This window comes from Carassius auratus, chromosome 28 (genome assembly GCF_003368295.1).
Source record: "Carassius auratus strain Wakin chromosome 28, ASM336829v1, whole genome shotgun sequence".
Lineage (NCBI taxonomy): Eukaryota > Metazoa > Chordata > Actinopteri > Cypriniformes > Cyprinidae > Carassius > Carassius auratus.
The window spans coordinates 23,513,201-23,539,310 of NC_039270.1; the positions used below are offsets into that span (position 1 = coordinate 23,513,201).

The following is a 26,110-nucleotide window of genomic DNA, read 5'->3' on the forward strand; positions in this document are numbered from 1 at the left end:
GGCACTGATAAAAACGGTGTGTACACTAAATTAAATGATTCATTAAAAGCCTATTGAACCAACTGTGATTCTCCTTCCAGTTCAGGGCACATTCTGCACTAAATAAGAACATAACAATCCCATTTAATCGACATAAATACTATTCAGTTTGAATAATCTTTCCAACGCAAATCCCAAAGCTGTAATTTCAATCATGACGGTTTTTATACGGTACCAGGGACCCTGTAATTATTTGCACAGATGTGACAGGAACAACGGCACACCAGGTTCTCCACAATGCCATAGGCAACCATTAGACATTTTGAAGGGAAAGACATCAGATAACCTGTAGTTTTATAATGGTGCTGCAACACCAGCTCTGGTTTCAGGAGATGACTTATCCGCTCAAAGTGAAGCATAAATATTAAGAGAGCTTTCAACAAATCACATAGAAAGGAGCCTTCTGAGCAATCTCCTGTAAATATCAAAAGGAAGAGGGATGCATGTGACGAGCTTTTGACCAATCAGAAGCGGCCTCATAATCAGCCTCTGCACACAGACACAGACCTGGAGCATCAGCAGATCGAGTCAAACGCATGCAGTATATGGAGAAGCTCTTTAGCGGCTGGATTTCTGACCTCTGCGGCCCTCCGGTGCCCATGCAGTGGGCGGGAGGGTTTAAGGGCACTGTGCTGGAGTTTCTGGGAGGTAAAGTCATTATGTGCTTCTCTAGATGGACCTCTTCACCTCAGGCCATGGCTGAAGGAAGGGGGCGGGACAGAGCGTGAGGTGAATGGAGGATTGGGGATTGGAGAGGAGCGAGGAGTGGGGGTGGAGGGGTCGTTTGGATGGGGAGCTAGATTTCGTGGCAGGCCGGATGGTGCTCGCCGAGGCCGTTGGCTTGAGTGTTGTTCTCGTTGAGCCGGCGGACTCGGTACATCTCGTAGTGGATGCTGCTGGTGATGTCTTTAATGTTCTGCATGTGAGTTCTGCAGGACATGAGCCAATCACACGTTAGAATGACGAAAACAAGCTCAGCATGATGGGTAATGAATAATGCAGATGTCACGAACACGTTCACTTAGAACTAAAGTGATCGTTCACCCAAAAATGACAATTCTGTCATCATTTACTGACCCTTAAGTCCACACCCATTTTAACCCACTTTAGTGGAACACAAAAGAAGATATTACTTTTTTTTTTAACTTCAAAATGCTTAAACAAGAATTTGACTTTGACTGACTTTCACTGCATGGATAAAACAAATGTGACAAGAAAATAGCAAATGATGACAGATTACATTTTCCAATTTAGTGACACGGCTGTACACTTTAGCATATTTTTAAAGAGTAGAGTTAATATACTTTTAAAAAATGTACAGTAATGTTTAATGACACTTAAATTCACGTTCATTTCTTAAATGAAAATCAAGTATTATAGTTTAGATTGATTGTAAACGCAGTTAGCTAAACTTCAGAGTGTCCTTTTGACCATCTTAACTAGGACTTCATTCAGACCAATTAATCTTTACAGTATATAAGTATTTATATTTTCTTTGAAATATGGTTAAAGGTTACTGTTGAATATCCTGATAAAGGACTTATGCTAAACTAAAATAACATTTAATGTCATTTCTATTGAAATCTGTATCACAAGCATTTAAATATATTTGTAATTACACATTTGTAAAGAAGTTGCAATTTAGTACATATACTAAAAATATATTAACTTTAAATGTCAAATAACACTACAGTTAAAATGTTAAATCATTACATGTGCTTTAGTAAGTTAGTCAACAAAAAGTAAGTGTACATCTTTAAAGCCCAATCTACTTTTAATAAAACAAATCTGACATGCTACAAAGCACACTTTTTAAGTGCACTTAAGTGTATAAAGAACTTGTACTCCTTAATTAAACCTTTTAATATTTATATTTTAATATATACTTTTAAGATCTAAAGTATGTTACAAAGTGTACATTTGACATAATTAAGCACACTTTTTCCCACAAGTGTATACTAGTAATACGGTTTGTTGACCACAGACACAGACTGACCTTATGAGGAGGTCCCGCAGGTAGGCAAACTCACAGTGGGCAATATTCTCAACTACAGACACCAAAACACAGCGAAACATGAGTCACAAACAGAAGGCAAACAGCAGTAAACAGATCAGTTCAGTTCTTCTTCTCTAGCCATTTGGAGCCACATACAGCACTAAGTGCTTGTTCACTAGATGGAGCTGTTGCAGGTATCCTCGGGGGGAGGTGGACAGAGATGAGACATTATCACCTCAATCTCTACTAATTCAATTTAAACCCAGGCCTTCCAGAAAGATAGCCCTGCGAGCCTGACAAATTCACTGTGACAAATCCACAGCTGCCTGGATGTGAAAAAATGTTTATGAATTATAGATTACGTCAAACTCCATGAAAGAGAACAAGAAAGCCACCACGGAGAAGACATCCAGTGCCGGAAATGAAAGGTTTTCAAAGAGAGCCTTTAATAAGAGGAGTCGAGCTCTTCAGAAAGATCACAGGATAATTACAGAGTCATTTGACTCTCAAAACATCTTCCCAAAAATGAAAGTGTTTTTACTACGGTATGTGAGCTGCTAAGTACATCAACCGCCCGGATAGTTTCTATTCAAACAAGCTTGTACATTACTCTACAACGACAAGTCAACAAGACAGCAAGCTTCTGACGGCTTCAGTGGCATAGTGTTGATTAGAACAGACAATAACTAAAACTTTAGTCTGTGTAAATGACACACCTTAATAATACATCATTTTACAATACTAAAATCGTAAATTCAACATGATTTTTATATTACAAAAGATTCCTAATCTAAATAAATGCTTTTCTTTGACTTCATCAAATAATTCTGAAGTAATAAGCAATACTAATATTATTATAAGTAATTAAACTGAGGAACAGGGGAAATGGTGAAGTCCCTGTCAATGAGGCTCGGTGATAAAGGCATCAGCAGGACGCTGACTCACAGGAAAAACGAGGCACTCATAATGGTCTTCTGAGTGGCTCCTCATTTACGGAGGATAAGGCTTTCTGATGTTTGTCTGCGGTTAATGAGCTCCCTTGATGTGCTGTAGGAATGCTGCTGTCTACAGAGTCTGCTAATCACATTACCTCGCTCTTCTCTAGAGAGGCTTACAGACCAAGGAGTCACAATACCTTCAATGGTTCCCCATTTTGTTTTCCTTCCCAGTAGTCTTCTCCCATTGACCTGGTACTCCTGGTCACTTCCTACAACTGCGAAAGGAATCATCTCCTGATGGACAGAGGAAAGAAACCGATAACATCAGCACGGTTTTTAAAAAGAACTATGGATGTTTTCTAAATGTCCTGCAAACCCACTCTTATTTTCTCATTGATTGTTCTATCCTCTGCATCCTCGTCGAACTCTTTCTGTGGGTAGACATCAATCCCATTGGCTCGAAGCTCTTCCCTGATCTATAAGAAAATCACACAGTCCTTCAGGAACAAAGTACCGCATAAATTATCTGGATAAATGCTTAAGGATCATGTTATCATTCGTAAGAACCATTCATCAAAATATTTCAAATTGCAACAGAAACCAATTGATTTTGAGTGCGTCCATTTTGTGCAACACTAGAACTGATATGGATCTTATACTTTTCCTGAAAAATAAGGGATTTTTGTCCATTGCTGGTAAGAGAAGAAATGCTTTTGGAGTCTGTCGGGATCTTTTTCCAAACCTGAGAAAGATCAATGTCTGTGCTCTAAACAGCATGTGTTTCTCCTGTAAGAGACACGCCAGCACAAGCACAAGGAGCCGTTGATGCTGGCGAGTGCTTCCTTACTGCTACTGTATTGTGTGTGAAACGCAACTAACAACCCCAGAACAGATGTCGCTTACCTCCACTTCATCATACCATGTGTCTTAGACTGCATAAACAAGTCCACTGTGGCTTTGAATCAGAATAATCAAAAGCAAAGACTAAGTTTGAGACTCAAGACAGTCTTGTTTTTTGTCTTAATGGTGTAACACACCATCATATCATTAATAAAGCTGCGTTAGTGCTTTGACAGGGCAGTAGTGTTTCTGCAGTCTTGGAAATCTCTTAGGGAAGAAAAAGACTCAGTTTGCCAGCTACAGCTAGAATAAGAGCATGACAGCACGTGCTAGTTCTTCCACACATCAATGCACCGGTTTGTGGGACTGTGTTCACATTATTCCACCGGGGCTTGCCACACACAGATCCACATTGTATTTTGTCTGATTCTATCTCATACAACATGTCAGGCATAAAAATAAAATATGAGTGTTGTCCATGATAAAGGAAATGAATAATCTTGTAAAAATATATTTGACAAGTTTTTAGAATAGAAATGCACACCGAAACAGAGTTTTGAAAACATTAATGCTTTCAAGAAAATGTAAGGTTTAATGACTCAAAACATTACGTGTAATGTTCTTTTAACATGTTTTCCTTACACCTTGAATACGTGCGTGTACAATCCTAATTAAAAGTTTGAATAAAATATATGTAAATCATTTTTCTATTTATTTTTTCCTATATTCAATAAAGAAAAATGTCATGATTTCATAGCATACAATTTCATATTAAGTTGGTATTTTTACCACACTGTGTGACATTTCACAAGCTGAACTAACCTTATCATAAAAATGGTATTTAAAGATACTCTGCACCACTTCAGTTTGATTTGAAAGTGTTTTTCAAATATTAATACGCAGTCAAGCGGCTCTGTTGAAGCTTTTCATTTTTGAGAAATAATATTATGTCAAAAGAATATTCATCTAAAAAAGAAAAGGATAAGTCAAACTACTTAAAGATTTCATTCAATTATTTTTTTCTTTCGATTTATGATATTAGGACAGTTGTACCATCCTGACATGTCTGACTACAAAAAGATTTAGCAAACCAATCACTTTTTATGTATGAATGGAATTTTTAAATATCTTTTTAAAATAAATGAATAAACCAAGACAATAAAGTCACGTCACTGAGCCATCTAACAAAGACCAGCAACACAACATGACAGTCAGTATCTACAATATTTTGTCAAAATAATAAAGTATAGCAGCACATGAACTCTGTAAAGAAGAAAGCAACAACAGTCGTTCATTTCCAATCAAACCTTAGCTCACCTTCTTTTTGAAGAAGTCCCTCTCCTCCAGAGTCAGGGTGTCAGCCTTCGCGATGACAGGAACGATGTTCACCACCTTACTAAGACGTCTCATGAACTCCACATCCAAAGGCCTAAGACTGAGGAAAATGACAAAGGAGAAGGTGATGTGATGGAGTGCACTTCTTAAAAGCACTATAATGAAAACTGTTACTACCGCCAGAGAGCGATAACCACCACACATACACATGCTCTGAGCTGTGACGCACTCTAAAGATGCTTGGGCATGGAAAGAGTATTCACGCAATGCTTTTACAGAGGTGTAAGGAGACCTTTGATGGTGAAACAGAAAAAAATTGAAAAGGAAGAGGCCCAGAGTTTTAGAACTGAACAAATGTCCTGACGGCGTGACTGCAGAAGACCCAGTCTGTAGTCTCTGTGGCTGACTGTTTGACTCTAATTAGCCCGAGCTCTTCAAAGCCAGAACGCAGCTGAGCAGTGACATCTGCAGTGCTGGATGGACATGAAACAGTCAGTCATTCACAGTGGCCCACAGAAAGGCGTGCACAAAATGCTCCGGAGCATCAAGACACCAATGGGTCCATTGGTGTGTGGTTGGCATGTGTGCTCAGGGTCCTTAGATCTTCTTCAAAACCGGTTGGAGAGATGGATAGTGTAATGTCTGACAGACAGAAAGCATCTCGGCTAATGTGTGTCGTGTCTCTGTCCGGATAACTGTGCATGTGCACACATGCATATACACATTTTATTGTAAAGGACACTAAAAACCATCCTGCAGTATGTGAAGAATGCAGAAAGCCTGGAAACTCATGCTGACCAACATCAGCCATAAAAACGCAAGCATACACAATGACTCTACATCGGAGAGAAACAACAGCACAGGCCACCCACCTCATCTGGCACTAAGATATTATTAGATGTGCTCATGCTAAACAGTCAATATAATCCCTGATGTAAACTATAGCTGCTCAGGAGGGCCAAAGCACATTTCAATCTATAAAATGTTTTAAAATCCCAGAGAACTACATACTGAAATTAAAATGCTTTTTGGCCTGCTAAATGTTTCTGTAAGAGTCACATCTTTAAAAGCCTGGCCCTCCAGCCAAAGCAGTTATGTGTTATACAAGGCCTTGTTAAAATAAGTGTGGTGACTCCACTCAACACCATTTTTACAAGCAGGTCAGCTTTAAAGCTAAATGTATTAAAATTAAAGATGCCCAGACAGGTCCTTTTTCTAAAAACACAGGTCTTAGGGGCTATTTATATCTGGTCACAGTTAGTGTGTTCAAGTGTAAACTGAATGGGCAAAAATGAGATCTCAAGACAGCTCGACTTGATTGACTATACACTGAACATGACTCTCATTCTGCAGGAGGAACTGTGCTGCCCTCTGGAGGCCTGACATTCCTAGACATCTCCCCTTTATTCTACATAATCATTAGGCAAGAAACATACAATACGTATTCATGTTAACAGAGTTGATATAAGTTACTAGACATGAGGTTTATGCAGCAAAAGGCCTTTAGAGTGATCCACTTATGTTCACATGGATGTTTAGATAAATAAGGATGTGTTTCAAGTGACTTCTAAAGTATGCTCACTAACCAGTGTCCTGTGGGTGGTATGAAGTATATGCAGCAGTGCACTCGTGAGTCTGGGATCCTCTTCTTCCTGTCAATATTGATCTCTTCCTGCAAGTACTGCTCATACTGGTCATTGATGAACTTCATTATGGGCTGCCAACTGTTGAAAGGAAACAGAACGAGAGGAAAATGTAATGACACTTTTTCACCGTCAAACTATATTTTGACTAAGAGTGTTTAACACTATATTGAGCTGTCAGGATTTTCCAGTCAATGAAGTGCTGATCAGGATCACTTTGATGGTTGGGGATGTTGGCATGCAGGGTTTATTTTGGAGAGTTTGATTGCTGTTCTTCAAGCATGGCTTCACAGATGGGCGCAGAGCGTGCCCAGAACAGCTATACCGGCCAACACTCACAGAACAGCTTTAGACTGTCATTTATATTTCACAGAAAAGAATCTGACTGAACTAAGCACATTTTAGATCATATCAAAACTGGAGGCTACTTTACCAATTCTCGTTGTTGATCTGATCACCGAACCCTGGTGTGTCTATGACCGTCAGCTTCATTCGAACTCCTTTCTCCTCGATATCTGTGCAAAAGATGGCCGACATCATTAAAATGAACGCACACAATAAAGCATGTCCACTTTAAGCTTGATGAAATTAAGCATTTGTTGAATTCTAGTCTGTGTTAAATCAAGATCATTATGGGTGATGGCCATGCATAATGTATAAATGACACATTTCAGTAAAAATGACAGAAAATGGGTCTAGCTGTGCAGCTTTACCATGACTGATGGACTTGATCTCGATGGTTTTGGGAATCTTTTCCTCCGGCATGCCCTGGACAGACTTACGGCTCACCTTAGACTTGAAGAGCGTGTTCATCAGTGTGGACTTCCCCAAACCACTCTGACCTGTACACATGTACAACAATCATTTCAACACAAGATTGGAATACACTACAGTAATTCTGATATAAGAAAAAAAAACAGATAAAACAATATTCACTTCAGGGCATTACAAATGGCATTAGCGTTTGACGAATTACCGCTATTTAATGTCAAAGTGAAAACATCTATACAAAAGTATCTAAAATAACTTCAAAAATAATTACATTTGGCAAACTCAATTAAATATCCCTTTGGGTTTATCAGCAAATCAATCACTAAGAAACAGAAAGGGCATGGCAGAGCTGTAACTCTTCTCCAAAAACTGAGACTAATGATACTCTGAAAAGGTCTGCGCTTCAGTGGCTGAGACAGCTTTACAGCTTTATGGGAGGATGGCAAAGAGAAAGCCACTGTTCAGAAATGTCACATGGCATCTCGGCTACAGTGCCAGAAGGCATGGCGTTCTGGCCCTGCAGCCAGCTGGAAGAAGCTTCTATGGTTTCAGGAGACAAAAATTGAGCCATTTTTTGGCTGTCAGACTAAACACCCCATTTGGAGCAGGCCAAACACTGTCCATCATCACATACACACCGTGATAAGATAACACAAAGCTACAGTACACAATAATGGCTTATAAACAACATTAATAAGCCAAGTAAGCCAAGTAAGATTCTATATCTCAATCCAATTGAAAATGTATAGTTGAATGTCTATATTGACTGAAAGGGCGTAAATACTTATGAATATATGTTTGTTTCTAATAAATGCAATCAATCTTAAAAAATTTGTTGAATTTCATTTAGACATGAAACAATGTACATTTACATTAGACAGAAGATGGTTACATATGAGACTTACAATTGAGCCTATAATATTCAATAATAAAAATTGCCAAGTTTAAATTAGAATCTATATTAGTACACAAGCTAGTGTGAAGGTAAAATGCAATGAAGAGGACATTTTTATTGTATTTGTTTTAAATAAACAGTTGCAATATTTTTTTGATCACTGCCAAAAAGACTAAATAGATCAGTGTAAAACAACAGAACATGAAAACTTCAAAGGATGTTGAATTCTGTTTATATTCACTTCTTCATTCATAGATCATGAGTGATACCTCCACTCGAGCTGTTCTGAAGTCTGAATGAAACTACTGTATCATTTCATTGGCTCTTGCTAACAGGAGCTTGTGTTTAGCTGTGGTTTCCTTCAACCTCGCTAGCTCACATCCGTCAGCCTTGGTCTCATCACACTGTAGTAATGAGGGCCTGCTCCTTTCTGCACAGAGCAGGGCTGCTAATTCTCTCTCTCTAAACACCCTGTCATCCAAACCCAGCGCTGACATTGGATTCAGATGTGCCTTACTGCCTTCCTTTCCCTGTATACTGCCTACAAAGACAACGCTTTTCAACTTTCTGACACTTGCATCAGGAAAATGTGATGGAATGAGAGACAGGAGTCAGAACAAACGGGCTGCAGCTGGGAACGGGCGAGGGTTGGCTCTCTCAGATCTGACTGGGTTAAGTCAACAGCAGGTTTGGCCACAATGACCCAGAGAGCCACACGTGAAAACCAGCTGCAGTCTTGTGCATGTACAGGTTCATTTTGCTGTCTCCAGTGGAGCTCCTAATTATTTCCTCTTGTAAACACTACATAAATCATGAGGTTTAATACAGGAATGCATCCTCTGGGATGCTAATGCTGAAATGGAAAAATACCGCCAGGTGATGCCCTAAACATTTTGCCCTATCACATTACTCAAAACACACATTGTTCCCTAATTTACATTCTTATTTCCTCATTCCAAACTACACTTGTCTCAAGTTATTCACACATTTTCACAAGCAAACTGTAAGACCTCAACAACTTGATTTCAAAAGCTAAACAACAGAAATTTTTTTTTTATATATATGGCCGATATCAGATTTGAATGTGAGCAATAAAAAAAAGATGGCACACAGCATGCTGTCATATGGAGGTAAATACGAAGGCCACTGTAATCAGTTTATGCATTTGTTTGTAAAGTGCCGTCGAACCCAGCGAATTCATTCACATGAAAAAATAGAATGCAGGCGGGGATGTTGAAAAAGTAAGCAATGTCTTTTCTAGTTCTTAGTTATATAAAAAGCTGTCACTGCAACACTCAAATTTCACTTTTGGAGAAGTTGTGGCCTAGTGGTTAGAAAATCGGACTCCCAATCGAAGGGTTGTGAGTTCGAGTCTCGGGCCGGCAGGAACTGTGGGTGGGGGGAGTGAATGTACAGTTCTCTCTCCACCCTCAATACCACGACTTAGGTGCCACCGAACCCCCAACTGCTCCCCGGGCGCCGCAGCATAAATGGCTGCCCACTGCTCCGGGTGTGTGTTCACAGTGTGTGTGTGTGTGTGTGTTCACTGCTCTGTGTGTGTGCACTTTGGATGGGTTAAATGCAGAGCACAAATTCTGATTATGGGTCACCATACTTGGCTGAATGTCACTTCATTTCACTGTCCTTCCTCCGACCACCATCAAAACTGTTTTCCTATATTGACTGAAAATCAAAGAACTACCGAATATGTAAAATCAACACAGAAATGACAAATGTCAGTGGGTAAGCATGTCTTCGCCATTCAAAATCAAATCGCACTTTTTTATTTTATAACGGCGTCGTATTGCTCTTCTTCCTAGTAGGTGCATTTTTTTATTTTTTTATTTTAAAATTCAGATGAATCCTGGACTCCTGCTCAAAATGATAAATAAATATAACGACAGCTACAAAAAACAATAACAATAAGCCCGCAAAGCTGTTGTCATTCCATCCTGAAGGATGACTGCCGTGACAGCGGTGGAATCCGGAAATAAACCGTGGAACTTTGACCAATGAGAGAACAGTTTACTCGTGCGTGACTTGAATGAACAAATTTGGTCCGTTTAGAAACTTTGCTGTGACAGCGAACCACACCAAGAAAAAAATAAACATTGTAATAATTTTAATCCTGGTTTCGTTAACAAAACAATCAATGTACTAGAGTGAAAGCACCCTCAGTTTAAGTTTTTAAACTTAAGATAGAATTGTTAGCCCGTCCTGATTGACAGCATTACTGTGTCACTCTGAACTAGCTGAATTCATGAAGTCTGAACTTTTCTCGACAGGTGCCTGTGTGAGTGAGTAGACCAATGAAATTAGCTGCGAGCGTGATTTAAAAAAAACAACCACTATTAATCAATGCACCACATCTCAAAGTCTCCTAAAGTATGTGGCATGTCAAGTATTGCTGACTATTACCATTTCTGAGAATGTACTGTAAGCTAACACTAAACAACACACTCGATCATGAATGTCAGTTTAATTACAGCAGGTTTTATTCTTCGTCTTCTGAAGATTTGAGTGTAATTAAACTCACTAAGAGACTAATGCATTTGACAAACTAAAAACAGAAACTGCAACAGATATGCAACCTCATGAGCCTAAAGATAAAACATGAACAAGCACACACACTGTAGGAACACACAAACATGTAAGAATATAAAAATGCACATGGAATAACACAGCCTGACTAGTGGCATTTAATTGAGCACTGCTTATGAAAGCCTGCGTGTAATTGCCACGCGTAGGTGTGTGGTTGGAAGTGTTATGGAAAATTGAAGCTTTGATTACCATAAGATTGTTTTATTAAAGGTTGAAGTAATTAAATGGTTCTCTACAATTATAATTTATGGCACTTTCACTTCATTTTTTTTTTTTTTTACGGTTTCACCAAATGCCTAAATTACAGAGTATTTTTATAGCTAAGGCTATTACTGAAATTACCAATGCAGGGGAAAAAATGACAAAATCTGATTCAAATACAATTTTAGATTTTAAAATGGCTTCTTGGTTATAAAAAAAAACGAAGTGCAAGCATTTAAGAGTGATTTCTCAGAGATCAATGCTTGAAATGTTGACTCACCCACTACCATGATGTTGAGCTCAAAGCCCTGTTTCATGGCCTTCCTCCTCATCTGCTCCAGGATGGCATCGATGCCCACATAGCTGAAGTCGACGCTGGGCTTCTCCAGGCACATGGCTGGGGGCATCTCTGAGATAACCGAATCTGCCATGATGCTACTGCTGCTGTAGCTGGAAATGACCTCTGACCCTGCAAACAAGAAGAGAAGACGCAATGAGGAGTCTATCATATATCATGGGGTATTTTGTTTTAAACGCTCATATGCAATCAAAAGCACTAGACTGCAGGGTATTTTATAAGCTGTTACAGACACTCTTGGAGAGAAGGTGCTTCTACATAGCTGGAAAACAGACATAATAAACAGGCGACTCTTCTCCAGCCTGGAGCCAGCTAGCACATTTTTACTTCTCAATTTCAATAAATATCCATTTATTTGAGGCATATTATTGGGCCAAAAATGTTCTCACCTCTCTTCCAATGCATCCATCATGTGAAAGAGGCCTTCTCCAAATCATCTACTGACATTATTTAGAGTATACCAATCTTATGACCCCTCGAAGATCAGGTTGGGATCACACTACATTACATTACGCAGAAAGCCAAGCCGCATTGTGTCTGGAATATGATCGAATCGCTGTAACTACATGGAACAGATTCTGACCACATGAGGGTGTAAATGCATATGCATTGTCGTTCAGCTATGTAAGTAATCTGTAACAAGGTTGCACTGATAAATAAAGCGCGTCACCCTGACAGACTGAGAAAGGACTTGGAATCTCATTTCTTATCTTTCCGAGGGGTTGCAATGAAAGGAAATCCAAGAAAGTATCTTGAATGCATTCTTTCAACATTTTTAAAGTTCCGTAAATTACAGAAATGCTTCAGTTAAAAGCATCCCGAGTTCAAGTGCGACAGGAAAGATCAGATTTCCTCCCAATCATGCTGAAGACACACTGGAAAATAAATATCCACACATTACCTAAATAAGAAATACTCAACTCCAGGTCTAAAGGGTACCGTGACAGTTACTAAACTAGGCCTCAATATATAGCATACATTTTAAGCCAAAAGCATTTTACTTTTTTATTTACAATTCAACAGGCATTTTTTTCTTCCATACAACAAGATTGTGTTACTTGTGACTTTTCCAAGAACTAGATAAGAAATAGATGACATTTAAAACCGAAGCTTCCACCAGTCTCCGTCGTGATAAAAAGACAGGAGCCACTTCCTTAATGTCGGGAAACACCCAGAATCAGTGATAAGACACTCATGTAGTGATGTTATCACTGTGGTAGCAGAGAAAAATCAGGCTAGACAAAACAAAATGTTTGGACAACTTTCTTTTTTAGGTAGAAGATGCAAACATAAGTCAATGGAGCCCCATCTCAAAGCTAGATCAGCGTGTCCTTCCAGCAGACAAAGCTGTTTAAAATTCTTCAAGTCAGTAACCTGATCCACTGGCAGCTCTCAGGGCTCGGTACAGTTATTCAGAAAGCCCACCGGTTTCTCTCCACCCTGACGGGGCGTCAAGCCAACAAACCCACAGCCACTGGATTCCTAGCTTCACTAAAGACCCGCGCTTCCCCACAGACTTTCCAATGTTACATTACATTACATTACAGGTACGAGAGGGCAACCATCAGCACAGAAACTTCATCTGAATAGTAATTAATACGTTTAAAATGTGTGTTCACAGTTGACAGGGTGACAAGACTGAACCAGTGTGTAGAAAGATATGTTTATGTCTCACCTAGACTGTGATGAGAAAGAGTTGGACATGAAAGTGAAGGGTGACATGACATTCAGCCAAGTATTGTGACCCATACTCAGAATTCATGCTCTACATTTAACCCATCCAAAGTGCACACACACACCGTGAACACACACCCGGAGCAGTGAAAAAAAAACTTTTCTGTCATGTCTTGAATTTTCTTTCATTTCCTTTCATGGTCAAAACCATAAGACAGAGAACAGACATGCAACTTTTCAAGTTTTTGGATAAGTATGTGCGATATAACCGTAATTTGATGATCACACTGATGCACAGAGATATTAAATTTGTGTTCAATTACCAATAAAATGTCAGATATAAGAATTTTATACAGTTTTTTTTCCCTTCAAATAAAGTCTAAAATAATGTCTAAAACAATAAATAAAAAATAAAAATAAAACACTTACCAAACTTAAATTATTGAATAGTAACCAATAAATGCCGGGTATTAAAATCATACTCTATTTTGTCTACATATGTAAATGTCCAAACACCCAATTAAAACTCTCAAAATAAAATAAATAAATATAAATAGTTTGAAAACACTGAAAACTAAAATACTGATGCACTGACATTAAGATATTAAACATCTGACATTAAGATATTAGACATAGTCAGATATTAAAATGGCACACTATTGTCTAAATAGATAAATAAATAGGGTACTGTCTAAATATGTAGCCAATACAAATAAAAAGCATGATACACAGGACATAAATTCTGTCCAATATCAGCTACCAAAATTGTGTACTATTTTGTGTATATGAATACATGTCTAAATACTAATTATTAAAATAAAACACTAAAAATAAAACCAATGGCTTCAAGTTCTACAAGTGAACTGGAGTATGATACACAGGACATAAATTCTGTCCAATATCAGCTTTCCAAAAATTGTGTACTATTTTGTGTATATGAATACATGTGTAAATACTAATTATTAAAATAAAAAACTAAAAATTAAAACAATGGCTTTAAGTTCTACAAGTGAATTGGAGCATTCAAAACATTAAAAGAAAACATTAAATATGAAGAGATACTTGGGGGGAAATAACTGATATGGTATAACTCACTAAATTGTTCTATTCAGTGTCTTTAGTCAGATATCTCCATGTACAAATATGCTGACAGGATTGCACTCTGAGCTTCCTTTTGTTAACGTAAAGCCAGGAGGAACAACTAAAACACCCATCCAGCATGGAAAAGGCTCCTAACAACACTCCTACTCTTACCTGAATGAGGAGTGACTCCTCCTGTGTTCAGACAGCTGATCTAGCTCTTTCTGCTCGGATTAAGTATTCTGAGAACAGATGGCAGGCATGTGCTAACTACACTTTTCCTATGAAGAAAGCTGTATGAATAGAGTCATATTTCCCTTACACTGTTTATTCTGCAGTTACACTGGAGCCGATGAGGAGACACACCTAGCTTCCACCTCTAATGACCAACAGACCACTTCCTCAGTTCATTTAAAACCATTCGCATTCCCTCCAACTCGCAGGAATCACCTTCATTCCACTTCTTGGCATCCACCCCAACATCCTTCTCCTGGGTAATTACAAAGTGATGAATGCAGAGATTGAAAGAGCACTTTGGTGGTGGACTTTTCAATGAAAAGGTCATCCCTAGCCTCTTTTTTTTTTTTTTTTTTTTTTTTACCATTGTCAACGGAGGTTAAACTGAGGTGAAGCAGCATCAAAAAGGCCCATGCTGACTTTAGCCAAAGCCACTGTATTGTTGCCAGTAAGCATAAATGGCCAATATAAAAAAACTCCCTCAATAGGAACATAAGACAAACAGTTTTAGTACCAGAAAAGTATTTAGCCTGATTGCTGACTCCAATCTATAGCCATCTCACACATGTCCACCACAGAAAAGTTCTGGGCCAGAGAAATCGGCTCCTAAAGCTTCAAACCAGAAACCACAAACATAAAAAAAAAAATAGATACACACACCCTGTCCTTATATCTATCATTTTAAAATATATGGTATATATGTAAATTATATATTTATATATTATGTATGTATGTATGTATGTATATATACACACACCCAATACGGTTCAAAGGTTTGGGGTGGTTTGTTGGTAAGATTTAAAAAAAGGCTCTTATGTCCACCATTTATTTGACCAAAAATACAGTAAAAGACAGTGACCTATTCTCACTATTAACTAGTTGCTTATCAGCAAGCATATTGGCTGCTTATTAGTAATTATAAAGCGCATATTAATGCCATATTTTGCATACCTTTTAGATCTTTTAAACCTACCAAATAACTAAACTTAATAACTACAATATTAGCTATTAATAAGCAGCAAACTATGAGTTTATTGAGGGAAACCGCTGAGTTAATAGTCAATAAGTGTTTCATATTCTAAAGCATTCCCATTAAGACATAAGATATTTCACAAGATATTGTGAAATTAAAACTTAAAATAATAAAAAGAAAAAATAATTTTAAATATAATAAAATTTTGTGGTGGAAAATTTTTAGCTTCATTATTTCTATTATTATAGTCTTCAGTGTCACATGATTTTTAGAAATCATTCTAATTTACTGATTTGGTGCTAAAGAAACATCTATCAATTTTAAAAACAGCACTGCTTACTATTTTTCTGAAAATGGAAATACATTTTATTTCAGGATTCTTTGATAAATGGAAAACTTAAAAGAACAGCATTTAATTAAAATAGAAATCTTTTTTTAACAGGTCTCTTTTGATCAATTAAATGCATCCTTGTTGAACAAAACAAAAAAGTACCTAGCAACTGCAGAAATAATGCTGAATCAAATTATGTGTTAGGCTACATGGTTAAATATGCAGATGAGATATTTTATTTGGTTCAGAGTGCAGCTTGTATCTACAAATGGGATCTTCTAGAACGCAGTTCCAGAAAAGAGCGTTCACTCACTGCCCTAAGGGTGATTTGGAGGAGATCCTCTTTGGCTCACAGTAATGTCCGGCATCTTAATACCCTCAATCAAGGAGAGTGCTTTACAATAGCTGGAGGTCTCTAGAAAGCCCACCTGTATTGACAAAGGAATCTACAAACAGCACAAAGCCTGATCAAACACAAACACTGGGTTGTTTTTGACTTAGGTAAAGCAATTTGAAACCTTTTTTCACTTACATTTTTCTCTTCAGAGAAGAACTTATCATGCCAGTTTATCAAGGATTTCTTGGCAATGTACTAGAAGTTCTTCAGAAGTGTGTTATGTAGAAATGTTTGCCTGTGACACATTTTTGTACCCATCTGTTGTTGGAACAGCTTCAGCATCTAATGGAATAAACCCATCAGCCATCACTATGAAACATACTGAAAGTGTAGAAACTCCCTGACGACAGACAGAGTCACAACAGAGGAACAAAAGCTGACCAATGAACCTATGATTTCCCTTCATCCAGGGCCACGTGCAATGTCTTTCCTGAGTGATACTGTGCAACTCAGAAAAGTAAACTGACCCCACAGCCTGTCATACAGGATGGAAATGCATGCCTGTAAAAGGAGCTGTGAACACAGGTGCTTGCGCACAATCAGAGTGACCCCATAAAGCTCCAGTACCATTAGCCTGAGCGTTACAAACAGCTGGAAGACATTCAAATCCAATTATAAGAGAGCAAAAAAACCCACTAAATTAAGGCTAAGATGGAATATCAGAGCCTGCTTGAGTAGATTACTGTATGTCCCAACAGAAATGTATTAGACAAACTAACTAGGGGTCGACCGATATGTGTTTTTCAAGGCCGATGCCGATACTGATCATTACAGATCAAATAGACGATAACCGATAGTTTGTACAAATTTTAATTAATGTCAAAATTAAGAATAACAAGGGCTCTGACAAACTGCCTTCCCTGGTGTTGGTTGAGTGTAGTTCTCCCACAACAAAAGTAAAAGTTAAACTTTGTTTTTTGGCAAACAAAGGGTTTACTATTAAAATTAAAACATGAAAGAAATAGCGTATTGTGTGATTATTCTTTTAAACAATAGTTGAAATAATTATTATAGTAGTCAGTCAGGTGTTAAAGCAAAATATAAATCTTTTGACTGAATTTTCTTCCTCGGACTAACCCTATTCCACAGCCATGACCGTCACATACCAGGTTTAAGAGCAGTGTTTTTCCTTTTTGTAATCCGGAGTGCATGTCAAACAAAAACAAGGAGCACTTTCTGATCAATAATCAAAAATTCTGATAAAAAATTATCCTTCCTAATATGAGGTGTCATGTGACTCAAAGTGATTTACAGGGGTATTCTCTTTTTACCTCTGCAATGGCATCTGTCAAATTCAAATATTTGTTTATAAGATTTTAAAAATGTATATTTAAAACAATACAATAAGTAGTAAAATAAGACAAATAAGTTATCAATCATATAAAAATTAGTATTAATAAAAAATGTATTTGTACTACAGAGGTTGCACAGAAGAACACAAAAGTGGCTTGTAGGTACATTTTCAGATGTTTAATGAGGCTCAGAGGTGGCATGAGTGCAATTAAATTCATAGATTTATGTGGAGATTAATGTTTAAAATATAGATTTTTGAATACAGAAATATTAAAATGATTTAAATAACTGAAATTACACCCAAAAATGAAACCAAAACCACCAGCCGGTGGCGGCAAGTCACTGCTTTTAACACTGAATCATTCAGTCAATTGATCCTTTTGAATGACTGATTCATTCAGGAATGAATTCATAATGGGTAATATTGAATCACTGACTCAATAGATTCATTCAAAAACGCACTTTCATGCATGAAACTTTTAGAGATGTGCAGTGGCGGATCTTTTACTTTATTTGGAACTATTTTCGTTGATTATAATAGAGCAAAATCAGGCAGTACTTGATATTGAACTGTTGTATTAAATCTATCACATTTGCCATCTCCTTTAATAATGATTAAATGCTGTAACTCTCCTTCTCGCAATCTATGGGCACACAGAAAATGAAAACACGCAAGTGAGTTCTCAAGACTCAAAAGCATATGCAAATGATAACACCGATATTCAAGTCCTGCTCTGTTCTCTCTGCTAATAACCCAACTGTGAATGATGCATCTGTGTTTTCCATATTTCAGAAATCATAGATAAAATGTAGGTGTTTTGCAACTTCATTGTAACTTTAGTGGACTGCAATTTAAGCAAAGTCTGTGCTGCCTTACCTTTTAGACACAACTGATGCGTGATCACTGAAGCAGCTCCAGTTAACAAGCGCTCTCAGAGTGTGAGTGAATTCTGCATCGATTGTTCGGACTCATGACTCCCAACAAATCAGATGGGCGGAGACTGCTTTAGGCCACAGAGTGGTCATTTGTGCCAATTAGCGCGTTTCAAAATTAAGTTATTTTAACGGTGAATCGGTTTTGAAAATGACCAATACCGATAATCATTAAAAAAAAAACATAATATCAGCGCCAATGATCGGTGGACCCCTAAAATTAACCTTCAGTGCCTGGTTGCAAGAAACTTCTAAAGTCCTAATTCACCCTTCAATTCTTAATTATAATATTATGGGTATTATCATGATGGGTTTTCTTGTGCAAACAGCTGTGGTAATTTAAAGGAACATTTTAGTGCATAAGATTTGTGCATTACATAAGTCATCTATAGACATATAAAGCCAAAACATTGACACACACACACACACACACATATATACATGTGTATATGTGTGTGTTTGTGTACTGTGTATATGTGTGTGTGCGTGTGTATATATATATATATTTTTTTTTATATATATATTTTTCTTTAGATTTACACATAAAAAAATTTAAAAGGCACTTTAATAACTCAAGATCAAAGGCTGTTGTGAAAATGCATGTGATTCTCTCTCATTCCTGTGAGTCTTCACGAGGTGAACTGCTTTGACAGACGCGGTGTCGACTGACAGGTTTGGGGGCCTCAAGCGCTAACAGACTCCATGCCTGAGGAGATAACTGAACACTGAAACTCCCGCAGAGAAAAACAACGTAAGGGTGAGAGGAGAGGTGAACACAGTCCTGTGGCTGATAGCTGTTTCCTGGATTGAAGAATGTTGGAACCCCGAGACTTGTTTTTAACCAGCATGGGATCCATGCAAATAACAAATCAGTTTCCAAGCCATCATCAGAACAGCATTTTACATTTTTGACGTAATGAGAACCATATCACAGTTCCTGCCATTATAAACAACACAAGCAGCTATTATCATCAACAGTGAAAATCCAACTATGGTTTACATTATATGTTATTTTTTAAATTAGCCTTTGCATAACACAGTGACTAGTTAAAAACAATCCAACAAGACCCCAAGATCTCAACAGACAAAAACAAAGCTTTCCATCAGAAACTCGAGTTGGGACCATATTAGTCGTTCTCTGTTTTCAATTACAGGCAAAAACGTACTCTTTTTTTTTCCTAACGCTGTCAAATCTCCAAGCATTCAATAGCTTTGTAAATAGATGCCAGCAAAGAGAACGAAGAGAGAAAGTCAGACTGAACGACTGATTTATTCCTCCCAGCCTGAGGTAAAGGTTGCAAATCACGGACTGTGTCCATGGTGGGACACCTGTAAAGTGGCCTCAGAGGATTTACAAGAGCATACGGTGAAAGAAACGGTCTCAGCCCAGACTAAGCGGAGTCCACAGTGCTCAGATCAAGCTGTGAGACCATAATTCATGAATTAGCAGCAACTTCCTGTTTGGGCCATCTGTAAAAGAAAGGCATCTTTACAAGCAAGAGTGGTCTTCTAACTATCAACACTAACCGATTATATTTAGCTGAATAGGATTGAGACAGTCTGTTAGTAGGGGAAATTCTGTTCAGCACTGATAAACTGATAGTTATTTTCATATTAACATCTGATCTAAAAAGATTCACTATTTATACTACATCAAAATACATTTAAAATACACTTATTCTCAGGAAAGCATTAAATTGTTCAAAAGTGACGGTAAAATACATTTATAATGCTACATACGATTTTGTAATTTTTTATTAGGTATATTAATTTGTAGTATTATTTCAAAATGCTACTGATTTTACTGAATAAATGCATATATATCCAACATTGAGCTATAAAGATTACTTTAAAATATTTAATATATGTTGATAACCAATATAGTACAAATACGTGGTGCATCGATAACCTTTGTAGCCTTAATGAAATCACCTGTATGATTTGTCAGAATCAAGCAGCCACTTGAATGTGTAAAAGAAATAACTTCACTTTAGCTGATAAGACATTTCCTGTAAGCTCTGGAAAAATGGTCACAAACTCTTTCAATATGTCTGTTCTTCTCCTTACACACTCCCCAATATGATTCCAAGAAAAAAAATATGGCAAGATGATACATATATCTTGTCTTCTACACTATATTTTTGTCAAATGGTACCATTACCATTTCAAAGATAGTGGGGGGGGGGGCACTCAGGGGAGCCATCACTTGGCTAAAACCTTGACTTCTCAGAAGTAAATGACTCCAGAAAAAAAGAAAAGAAAAAAAGTACTGCCTGGAATATGCCCGAGGATATGCAATATACAACAAGATGCATACAATTATATGAAAGATTATGATTAAGTGCTGGAAAACTACAAAAGACACACAGAGCCAAGATCCAGCCGGTTAGAGTTACAGAATAATTCAAGCAAGGTCAGAGTGGGAAGATCAACGAGAGAGAGAGAGAGAGAGAGAGAGAGAGAGAGAGAGAGAGAGAGAGAGGGAAAGAGAGAGAGACAAAAGGAGAGAGGGAATAAGCAAGCGGTGGCCTCCCACAGAGAGCAGTTCAATGCAGAAGGGAAATTGATGTTAACTCTACACAAACACAGAGTGTTAGCCCACAGAGTGCTGGGCCGGAGAGGATGACCTCTGATGCTCGGGGTTGTAAAAGCAGATGGAGTCATGCACACAATGGAAAAACTTCTGGAAGTGAGGGATATCGCACTCCCAAACTGGCAAAAGACAGCAGAAGTGCGAGTGAGCGATAAGAATGGTGTGAAAAACAATATGGAACAGGAAACATTCCGAAACGGTATGCTCATCCACTTTTACATTTGAAGAAACTGAAATGAAAATAAATGTGTGACTTGGCTAACATGCTCACCAACTCCTAATGTTGTTATAGTATGTGTACTAACGTTCCTGACTGCCAAAATATTAAATGCACAAAGAGGAAATGTTCTGCCAACAAACTTTCAGTCGAAATGAAGTCATCCACAATCTTTTGCTCTGGCTAACTAGATATGAGCCACCTGTACAGCATAGCTGGAGTGATAGGACCTCTGGAAATCTGTCCCTGGCATTCTTAACACATAATCCAACGGTAGTCTAGAGGGGTTAAAGTGTATCTGTGGAATGACCGGAATGACCTTTGAAAGACGGGTCATGGATCTGACCTCAATGTGAGAGCGCAGGACTTGACGACAAGCAGAAGAAAGACAGCATCTGGGAATGGACGCAAAGCTAAAACAGCACAGTGACATAACTTCTACGATGTGAAAGATCAGATGAGAGATAAAACAAAAGCGATTCCACAGCAGGCTTCAGTTCTCAGGCAAACACGAATTCCTGTTGCAAAAGGCCCTTTTAACATTCACTATCAGTTCTTCAGAAGCAGGCTCAAAAAGAGATTCCTGCACACTATCTGTATAGAGATAAATGAACACATTCACTTAGCTCAGTCATATGACCGTCCAAATATGCTCAGAAAAGCATCTTGAGTTGCTGATCCTAGAAATAGCTCTCATGACTAAAAGTGATCAAATACAGAAAAACCGCCAGACAATCCTTAAACGTCAACGGACCAGAAAAACAAGCTACTGTTTATGAACAAAAATGAATGTTTACTTATGCTGAAATAGCCTAAGGTGACATTCAATGTTTATGTTGAAAGTCACTTGAATAATTTACACTCATAATGATGGTAAACAGGATCCGGTTGTTCACAGGAACAAGAATGACCACTGAAATAGTCCACTGAAAGCATTTTAAAGAAAAAGAATGACATTTTATTTCTTCCCATCCGTTAAATTAGACATTCCCCAATACTTTGCATTGCAAATCAGTCCTGGTTATACAGATGTGGTGACAGACACTCGCAGTGCCTATGAAAGCATGCTTGTGATAACCGCATGTGCCAGGCAGGTGTTTCTGACACTTAACCGCCACGGCTCTCTCCACCACAGAAGGTACAGGGTGACCACGCTCCATTACTGCCAAAGACCGAAGGGTTTAATGCTAGCAGACATATACAGGAAAGCAGAAACACACACACCACGAATATTCCCAACAACGGCAATTATAGAAAACATTTCCATCCCGCAAGAATCCTTCTAAAAGTCATGTGGAGTCTTCAGTGGAAGTGGGCTGAAACCCTCAGAGGTCTGCTGCTCTGGGTTCGGGAGAGTATGAGTATGTCGACTGTATAAATAGAGAAAGGGCAGCGAGGCGTTTGAGATGACTCATCAAAATGAGGAGCTTCTCCCAAACGAGGAACGAAAAGTGGTTTCACTTTGTTAGCAGTGAATGGCCACCTACAATGAGACACACAGAGTGTGCTAATGATTCTTGGCCTAAACTATTGATTTTTAGTTTAGTGACTTTATTTCACATTAAGCTATGGATGTATGCCAAACCTTGTTGACAACAGAATGAAATGCTGACTTTGCTGTTACTCTTCCCATATTTTTAACACCTCAACAAATGGTGATAAGTCTGTGAAACTGGCATTGGTAGCAACTCAAGAGGGCTGAAATAAATGGATGAGAATTTTTTTTTTCCCCCCACACAGACACACAAAAAAGATAATGACATAGACGTGACCAAGATGGAGAACAAGAGAGTGTGTGGACTCTCTCCTGGTCCCCTGCAGGATGTGGGCAGGCCAATGAACAGTATAATATATATTTAAGAAAATGAAGTGTGTTTTCAGGATTTAGTTTTTTGCTTTGATATCACATATTTCTTTGAGTCAATTAAGCAACTTTATCCAATTTCCCATTATTGTTATGTTTTCAACAGGAATAAAAAAATACATATATATATATATAATTACATAACCCCCCCGAATCAGCATGAATAAAAACATTACAATCTAGAACCCAAATACAATCAGTCAAACGTGCAAATAAAAAAATAAAATTAACTTAATAGTGTTAAAAAGGCTTCTTATCATTTAAGAAAAAAATACAAAATACAAATAAATAAATAAAAAATATAATTTTTGTATTATGTTTTATCCTGGGGTGAAATTAAACCCTACCTACAGAAAAATTTCAGGAAAAATGAGCCTTTGAGGAGGTGAAATTACATAGGGCTAGCATGTCTGGGTCTCATGCAGCCCTGTAACCTGCACATGTTTAATTACAAGGCCAAGACAGAAGGTGCAGACAGGGAGTGAAGATGAAAAAGGAGAGCGGAACAGGCAAACACGCCCCCTCTGCAAACTCCCAGATGCTTAAAGAGACCGAATAAATCTTCCCTTCTCAGAACCTTCCAGTTTAAACATCCGTGAAGCTCTAACATGGAAAACAGGCCGAGTCTCAGGCCTGAACATGGAAAAATAATACTTATAAAGACATGTATTTACAGACACACCAACATGTAAACAACAAAAGTCCTGCTCGTTTTGAAGTGATCTTTTCTGCAATGTTAGTCAATGCTTGTAAAGCAAGAGGGAGCAATACACAAACAGAACGGGAGACATCGAGTAAGAGAAAAGGAAAAGGAGAGGAAAAGAGAGTGAAAGTGTGTTGACCTACCCTCTGCTCGTCCCTGCTCAGCCTTAAACCTCCAGTGTGAGCCTCAGCTGGAGTCTCTGGGCTTCTCTCTGACTCCACCTCCACAGTGTCATGTGACACTAGCTCACCACACCCCTCTGCAACTCCAGAGAACTCGGTGAGAAGAGATGGCCAGAGAAAAGAGAGAGAGAAGGAAAGCAGGAAGCCTATCTGCCTAACAAAGCACACACACAGCTAAGCGGCTGCCTGTCTATCCCTCCCCAGTCCACAATTGAGAGAAAACAGAGCAAGAGTTTAGACTGTCCAGCACCAATGACTTATGAGTCCTGAATTACCTGAGCTGAGTTTTTGTTCTTCCAATTCTTCCAAGAATCTGTGGGACCTTACTTATTCAGTGAAAGATGTTGAGAGAGATTGTACGGTTTACACAAACACATCTGGTTTACTATCCTTGCGGGAACTTTCCATAGGCTTAATGGTTTTTATACTCTACAAAACCATACATTCATCACTCTAAACCAACTCTACACCCAAACCTACCACTTCCAGAAAAACTGTCTGCATTTCTACATTCTCAAGAAAAATCATTCCGTATGAGTTAATAGCTTATTTATAAGCTGATTTATAAGCTCAATTTTGTGTGTGCAGTGCACGCATGTGTGTTTAAATAACATACATATTCATAGTATTTACTCAATATTGATTTAAATCTGAAATGAAAAACACTTTAGGATTTTATGAAATTCACATCATAAATAATTCAATCAACTTATAAGTTATATGAGTTATAACACATAACTAAAGTGTTTCCAGCAAATCATAATTAAAATGATTTAAAAATTGCGCACTATTTGAGGCCACTGATCAAATTTCTTGCGGTATAACGTCCTGAACAAGATCCCGACACTAATAATATAATTTGCAAAAAATAAATATATAAAGCATTTAATAAATAAAATTAACTCCACTGTCTCTTTTTATTTTTTAGTCTCGATCCAAACCCTGCCAAAAAAAATCAGTCTTTCCTAAAATCAAAACCAGATCTCCCATTATTCCTCACTGAGAGTTTAGAAGGAAAAGCACACCTTAACTTCTTTACAGAGTCCATCGACAGTACAAGGAGCTTAGATTACACTTATAATCCAATGAGTCCATCTGTCCACTTTTCAATGACCATGCATGGAAAATTACTGTGCATTTTTATTTCATGCCTAGTCTCATGCTGCAAGTTGTATGTTGGAGGGAAAATGAGTAAGACTAATAATAACCTTGTTTACTACATCGAATCAGATGTGCCAGATTATTGTGGTCACTCTAAACGTGTATCATGAAACTGAACAGGCACCATTCATGGCAACTCCTGATGAAGGGCGTCATAAATTTGCAGGCCGTAGCTCTTGACAATAAGCCACTTCCCTTCTTTCACCCACCAGAGGGGGGCTTCGAGTTTCAACATCAGTTTTTATTAACACAGAGTGAAAAATAAACCCTTCCAAGTTTACAACCAATTCCAAGAGCCAGCGTTCCCATTCTCTGGGGCAAATCCTTTGGCTCTCTGCATCTCTGCACTTTTTCTGGGAGGCCTCCTTTCTGCTTTTCTTCTGAAGTGCTTGTGAAAAGCAACAAACTCTGTGTTTAAAGGGAGACCGCATACTAGATGAACTGCTCAAACCTGTGGTTAGAACAGCATAGGCATTTGCTTAATTGTTTGAGCACCCCCCCCCCCCAAAAAAAAAGGCTAATCGTTGCCAAAGTTTTCCCAGATGCTATTTGTAGGAAGCCAGCGAGATCTGTTCCTCTCCTCCAACATAAGAAAGCAGGAGATCTTGTGAACATGCAGCCATCATGCAATGATCAATCTCAACATGCACCCATCTCCAGTGTTTACTGACTTCCTCCAACCATGTTTCCTATTTTGTTTCTGGAAAGCACTGCATGCAGATGTTAGAAGAAGAGAAAGAAGCTGGAGGGGAGGAAGACATTCGTTCGCTTGCTAGGAGGTCTTACAGCAGATAAACAATGGAGCTGCGCCATCTTTGTTCCCCAGTGCTAAGAAAGACGGGCTGATTTATTTTT

General features: G+C 38.1%; 1 protein-coding gene across 1 annotated transcript; it reads right to left on the bottom strand.

Annotated features, from left to right (window-relative positions):
* Positions 1–704: 704 nt before the first annotated feature.
* Positions 705–24,154, bottom strand: LOC113047254 (septin-9-like). Its single transcript, XM_026208606.1, has 10 exons — positions 24,056–24,154; positions 11,540–11,728; positions 7,505–7,633; positions 7,225–7,306; positions 6,735–6,872; positions 5,131–5,248; positions 3,354–3,449; positions 3,171–3,267; positions 2,036–2,087; positions 705–968 (listed from the first exon to the last, which is right to left on the bottom strand). The coding sequence occupies exons 2-10, from the start codon at positions 11,688–11,690 to the stop codon at positions 836–838; spliced, it is 996 nt and encodes a 331-aa protein (XP_026064391.1). The 5' UTR covers positions 11,691–11,728; positions 24,056–24,154; the 3' UTR covers positions 705–835.
* Between the last annotated feature and the right edge of the window lie 1,956 nt (positions 24,155–26,110).

What these genes read in the sequence shown, in the direction of transcription:
- LOC113047254 (XM_026208606.1), bottom strand. Translation starts at nt 11,690, where the DNA reads ATGGCAGATTCGGTTATCTCAGAGATGCCCCCAGCCATGTGCCTGGAG. An exon ending in GATCAAGTCCATCAGTCATG is followed by an intron (nt 7,307 to 7,504) that starts GTAAAGCTGCAC and finishes TCTTTTGCACAG; the next exon opens with ATATCGAGGAGAAAGGAGTT. An exon ending in CAATCAATGAGAAAATAAGA is followed by an intron (nt 3,268 to 3,353) that starts GTGGGTTTGCAG and finishes TCTGTCCATCAG; the next exon opens with GAGATGATTCCTTTCGCAGT.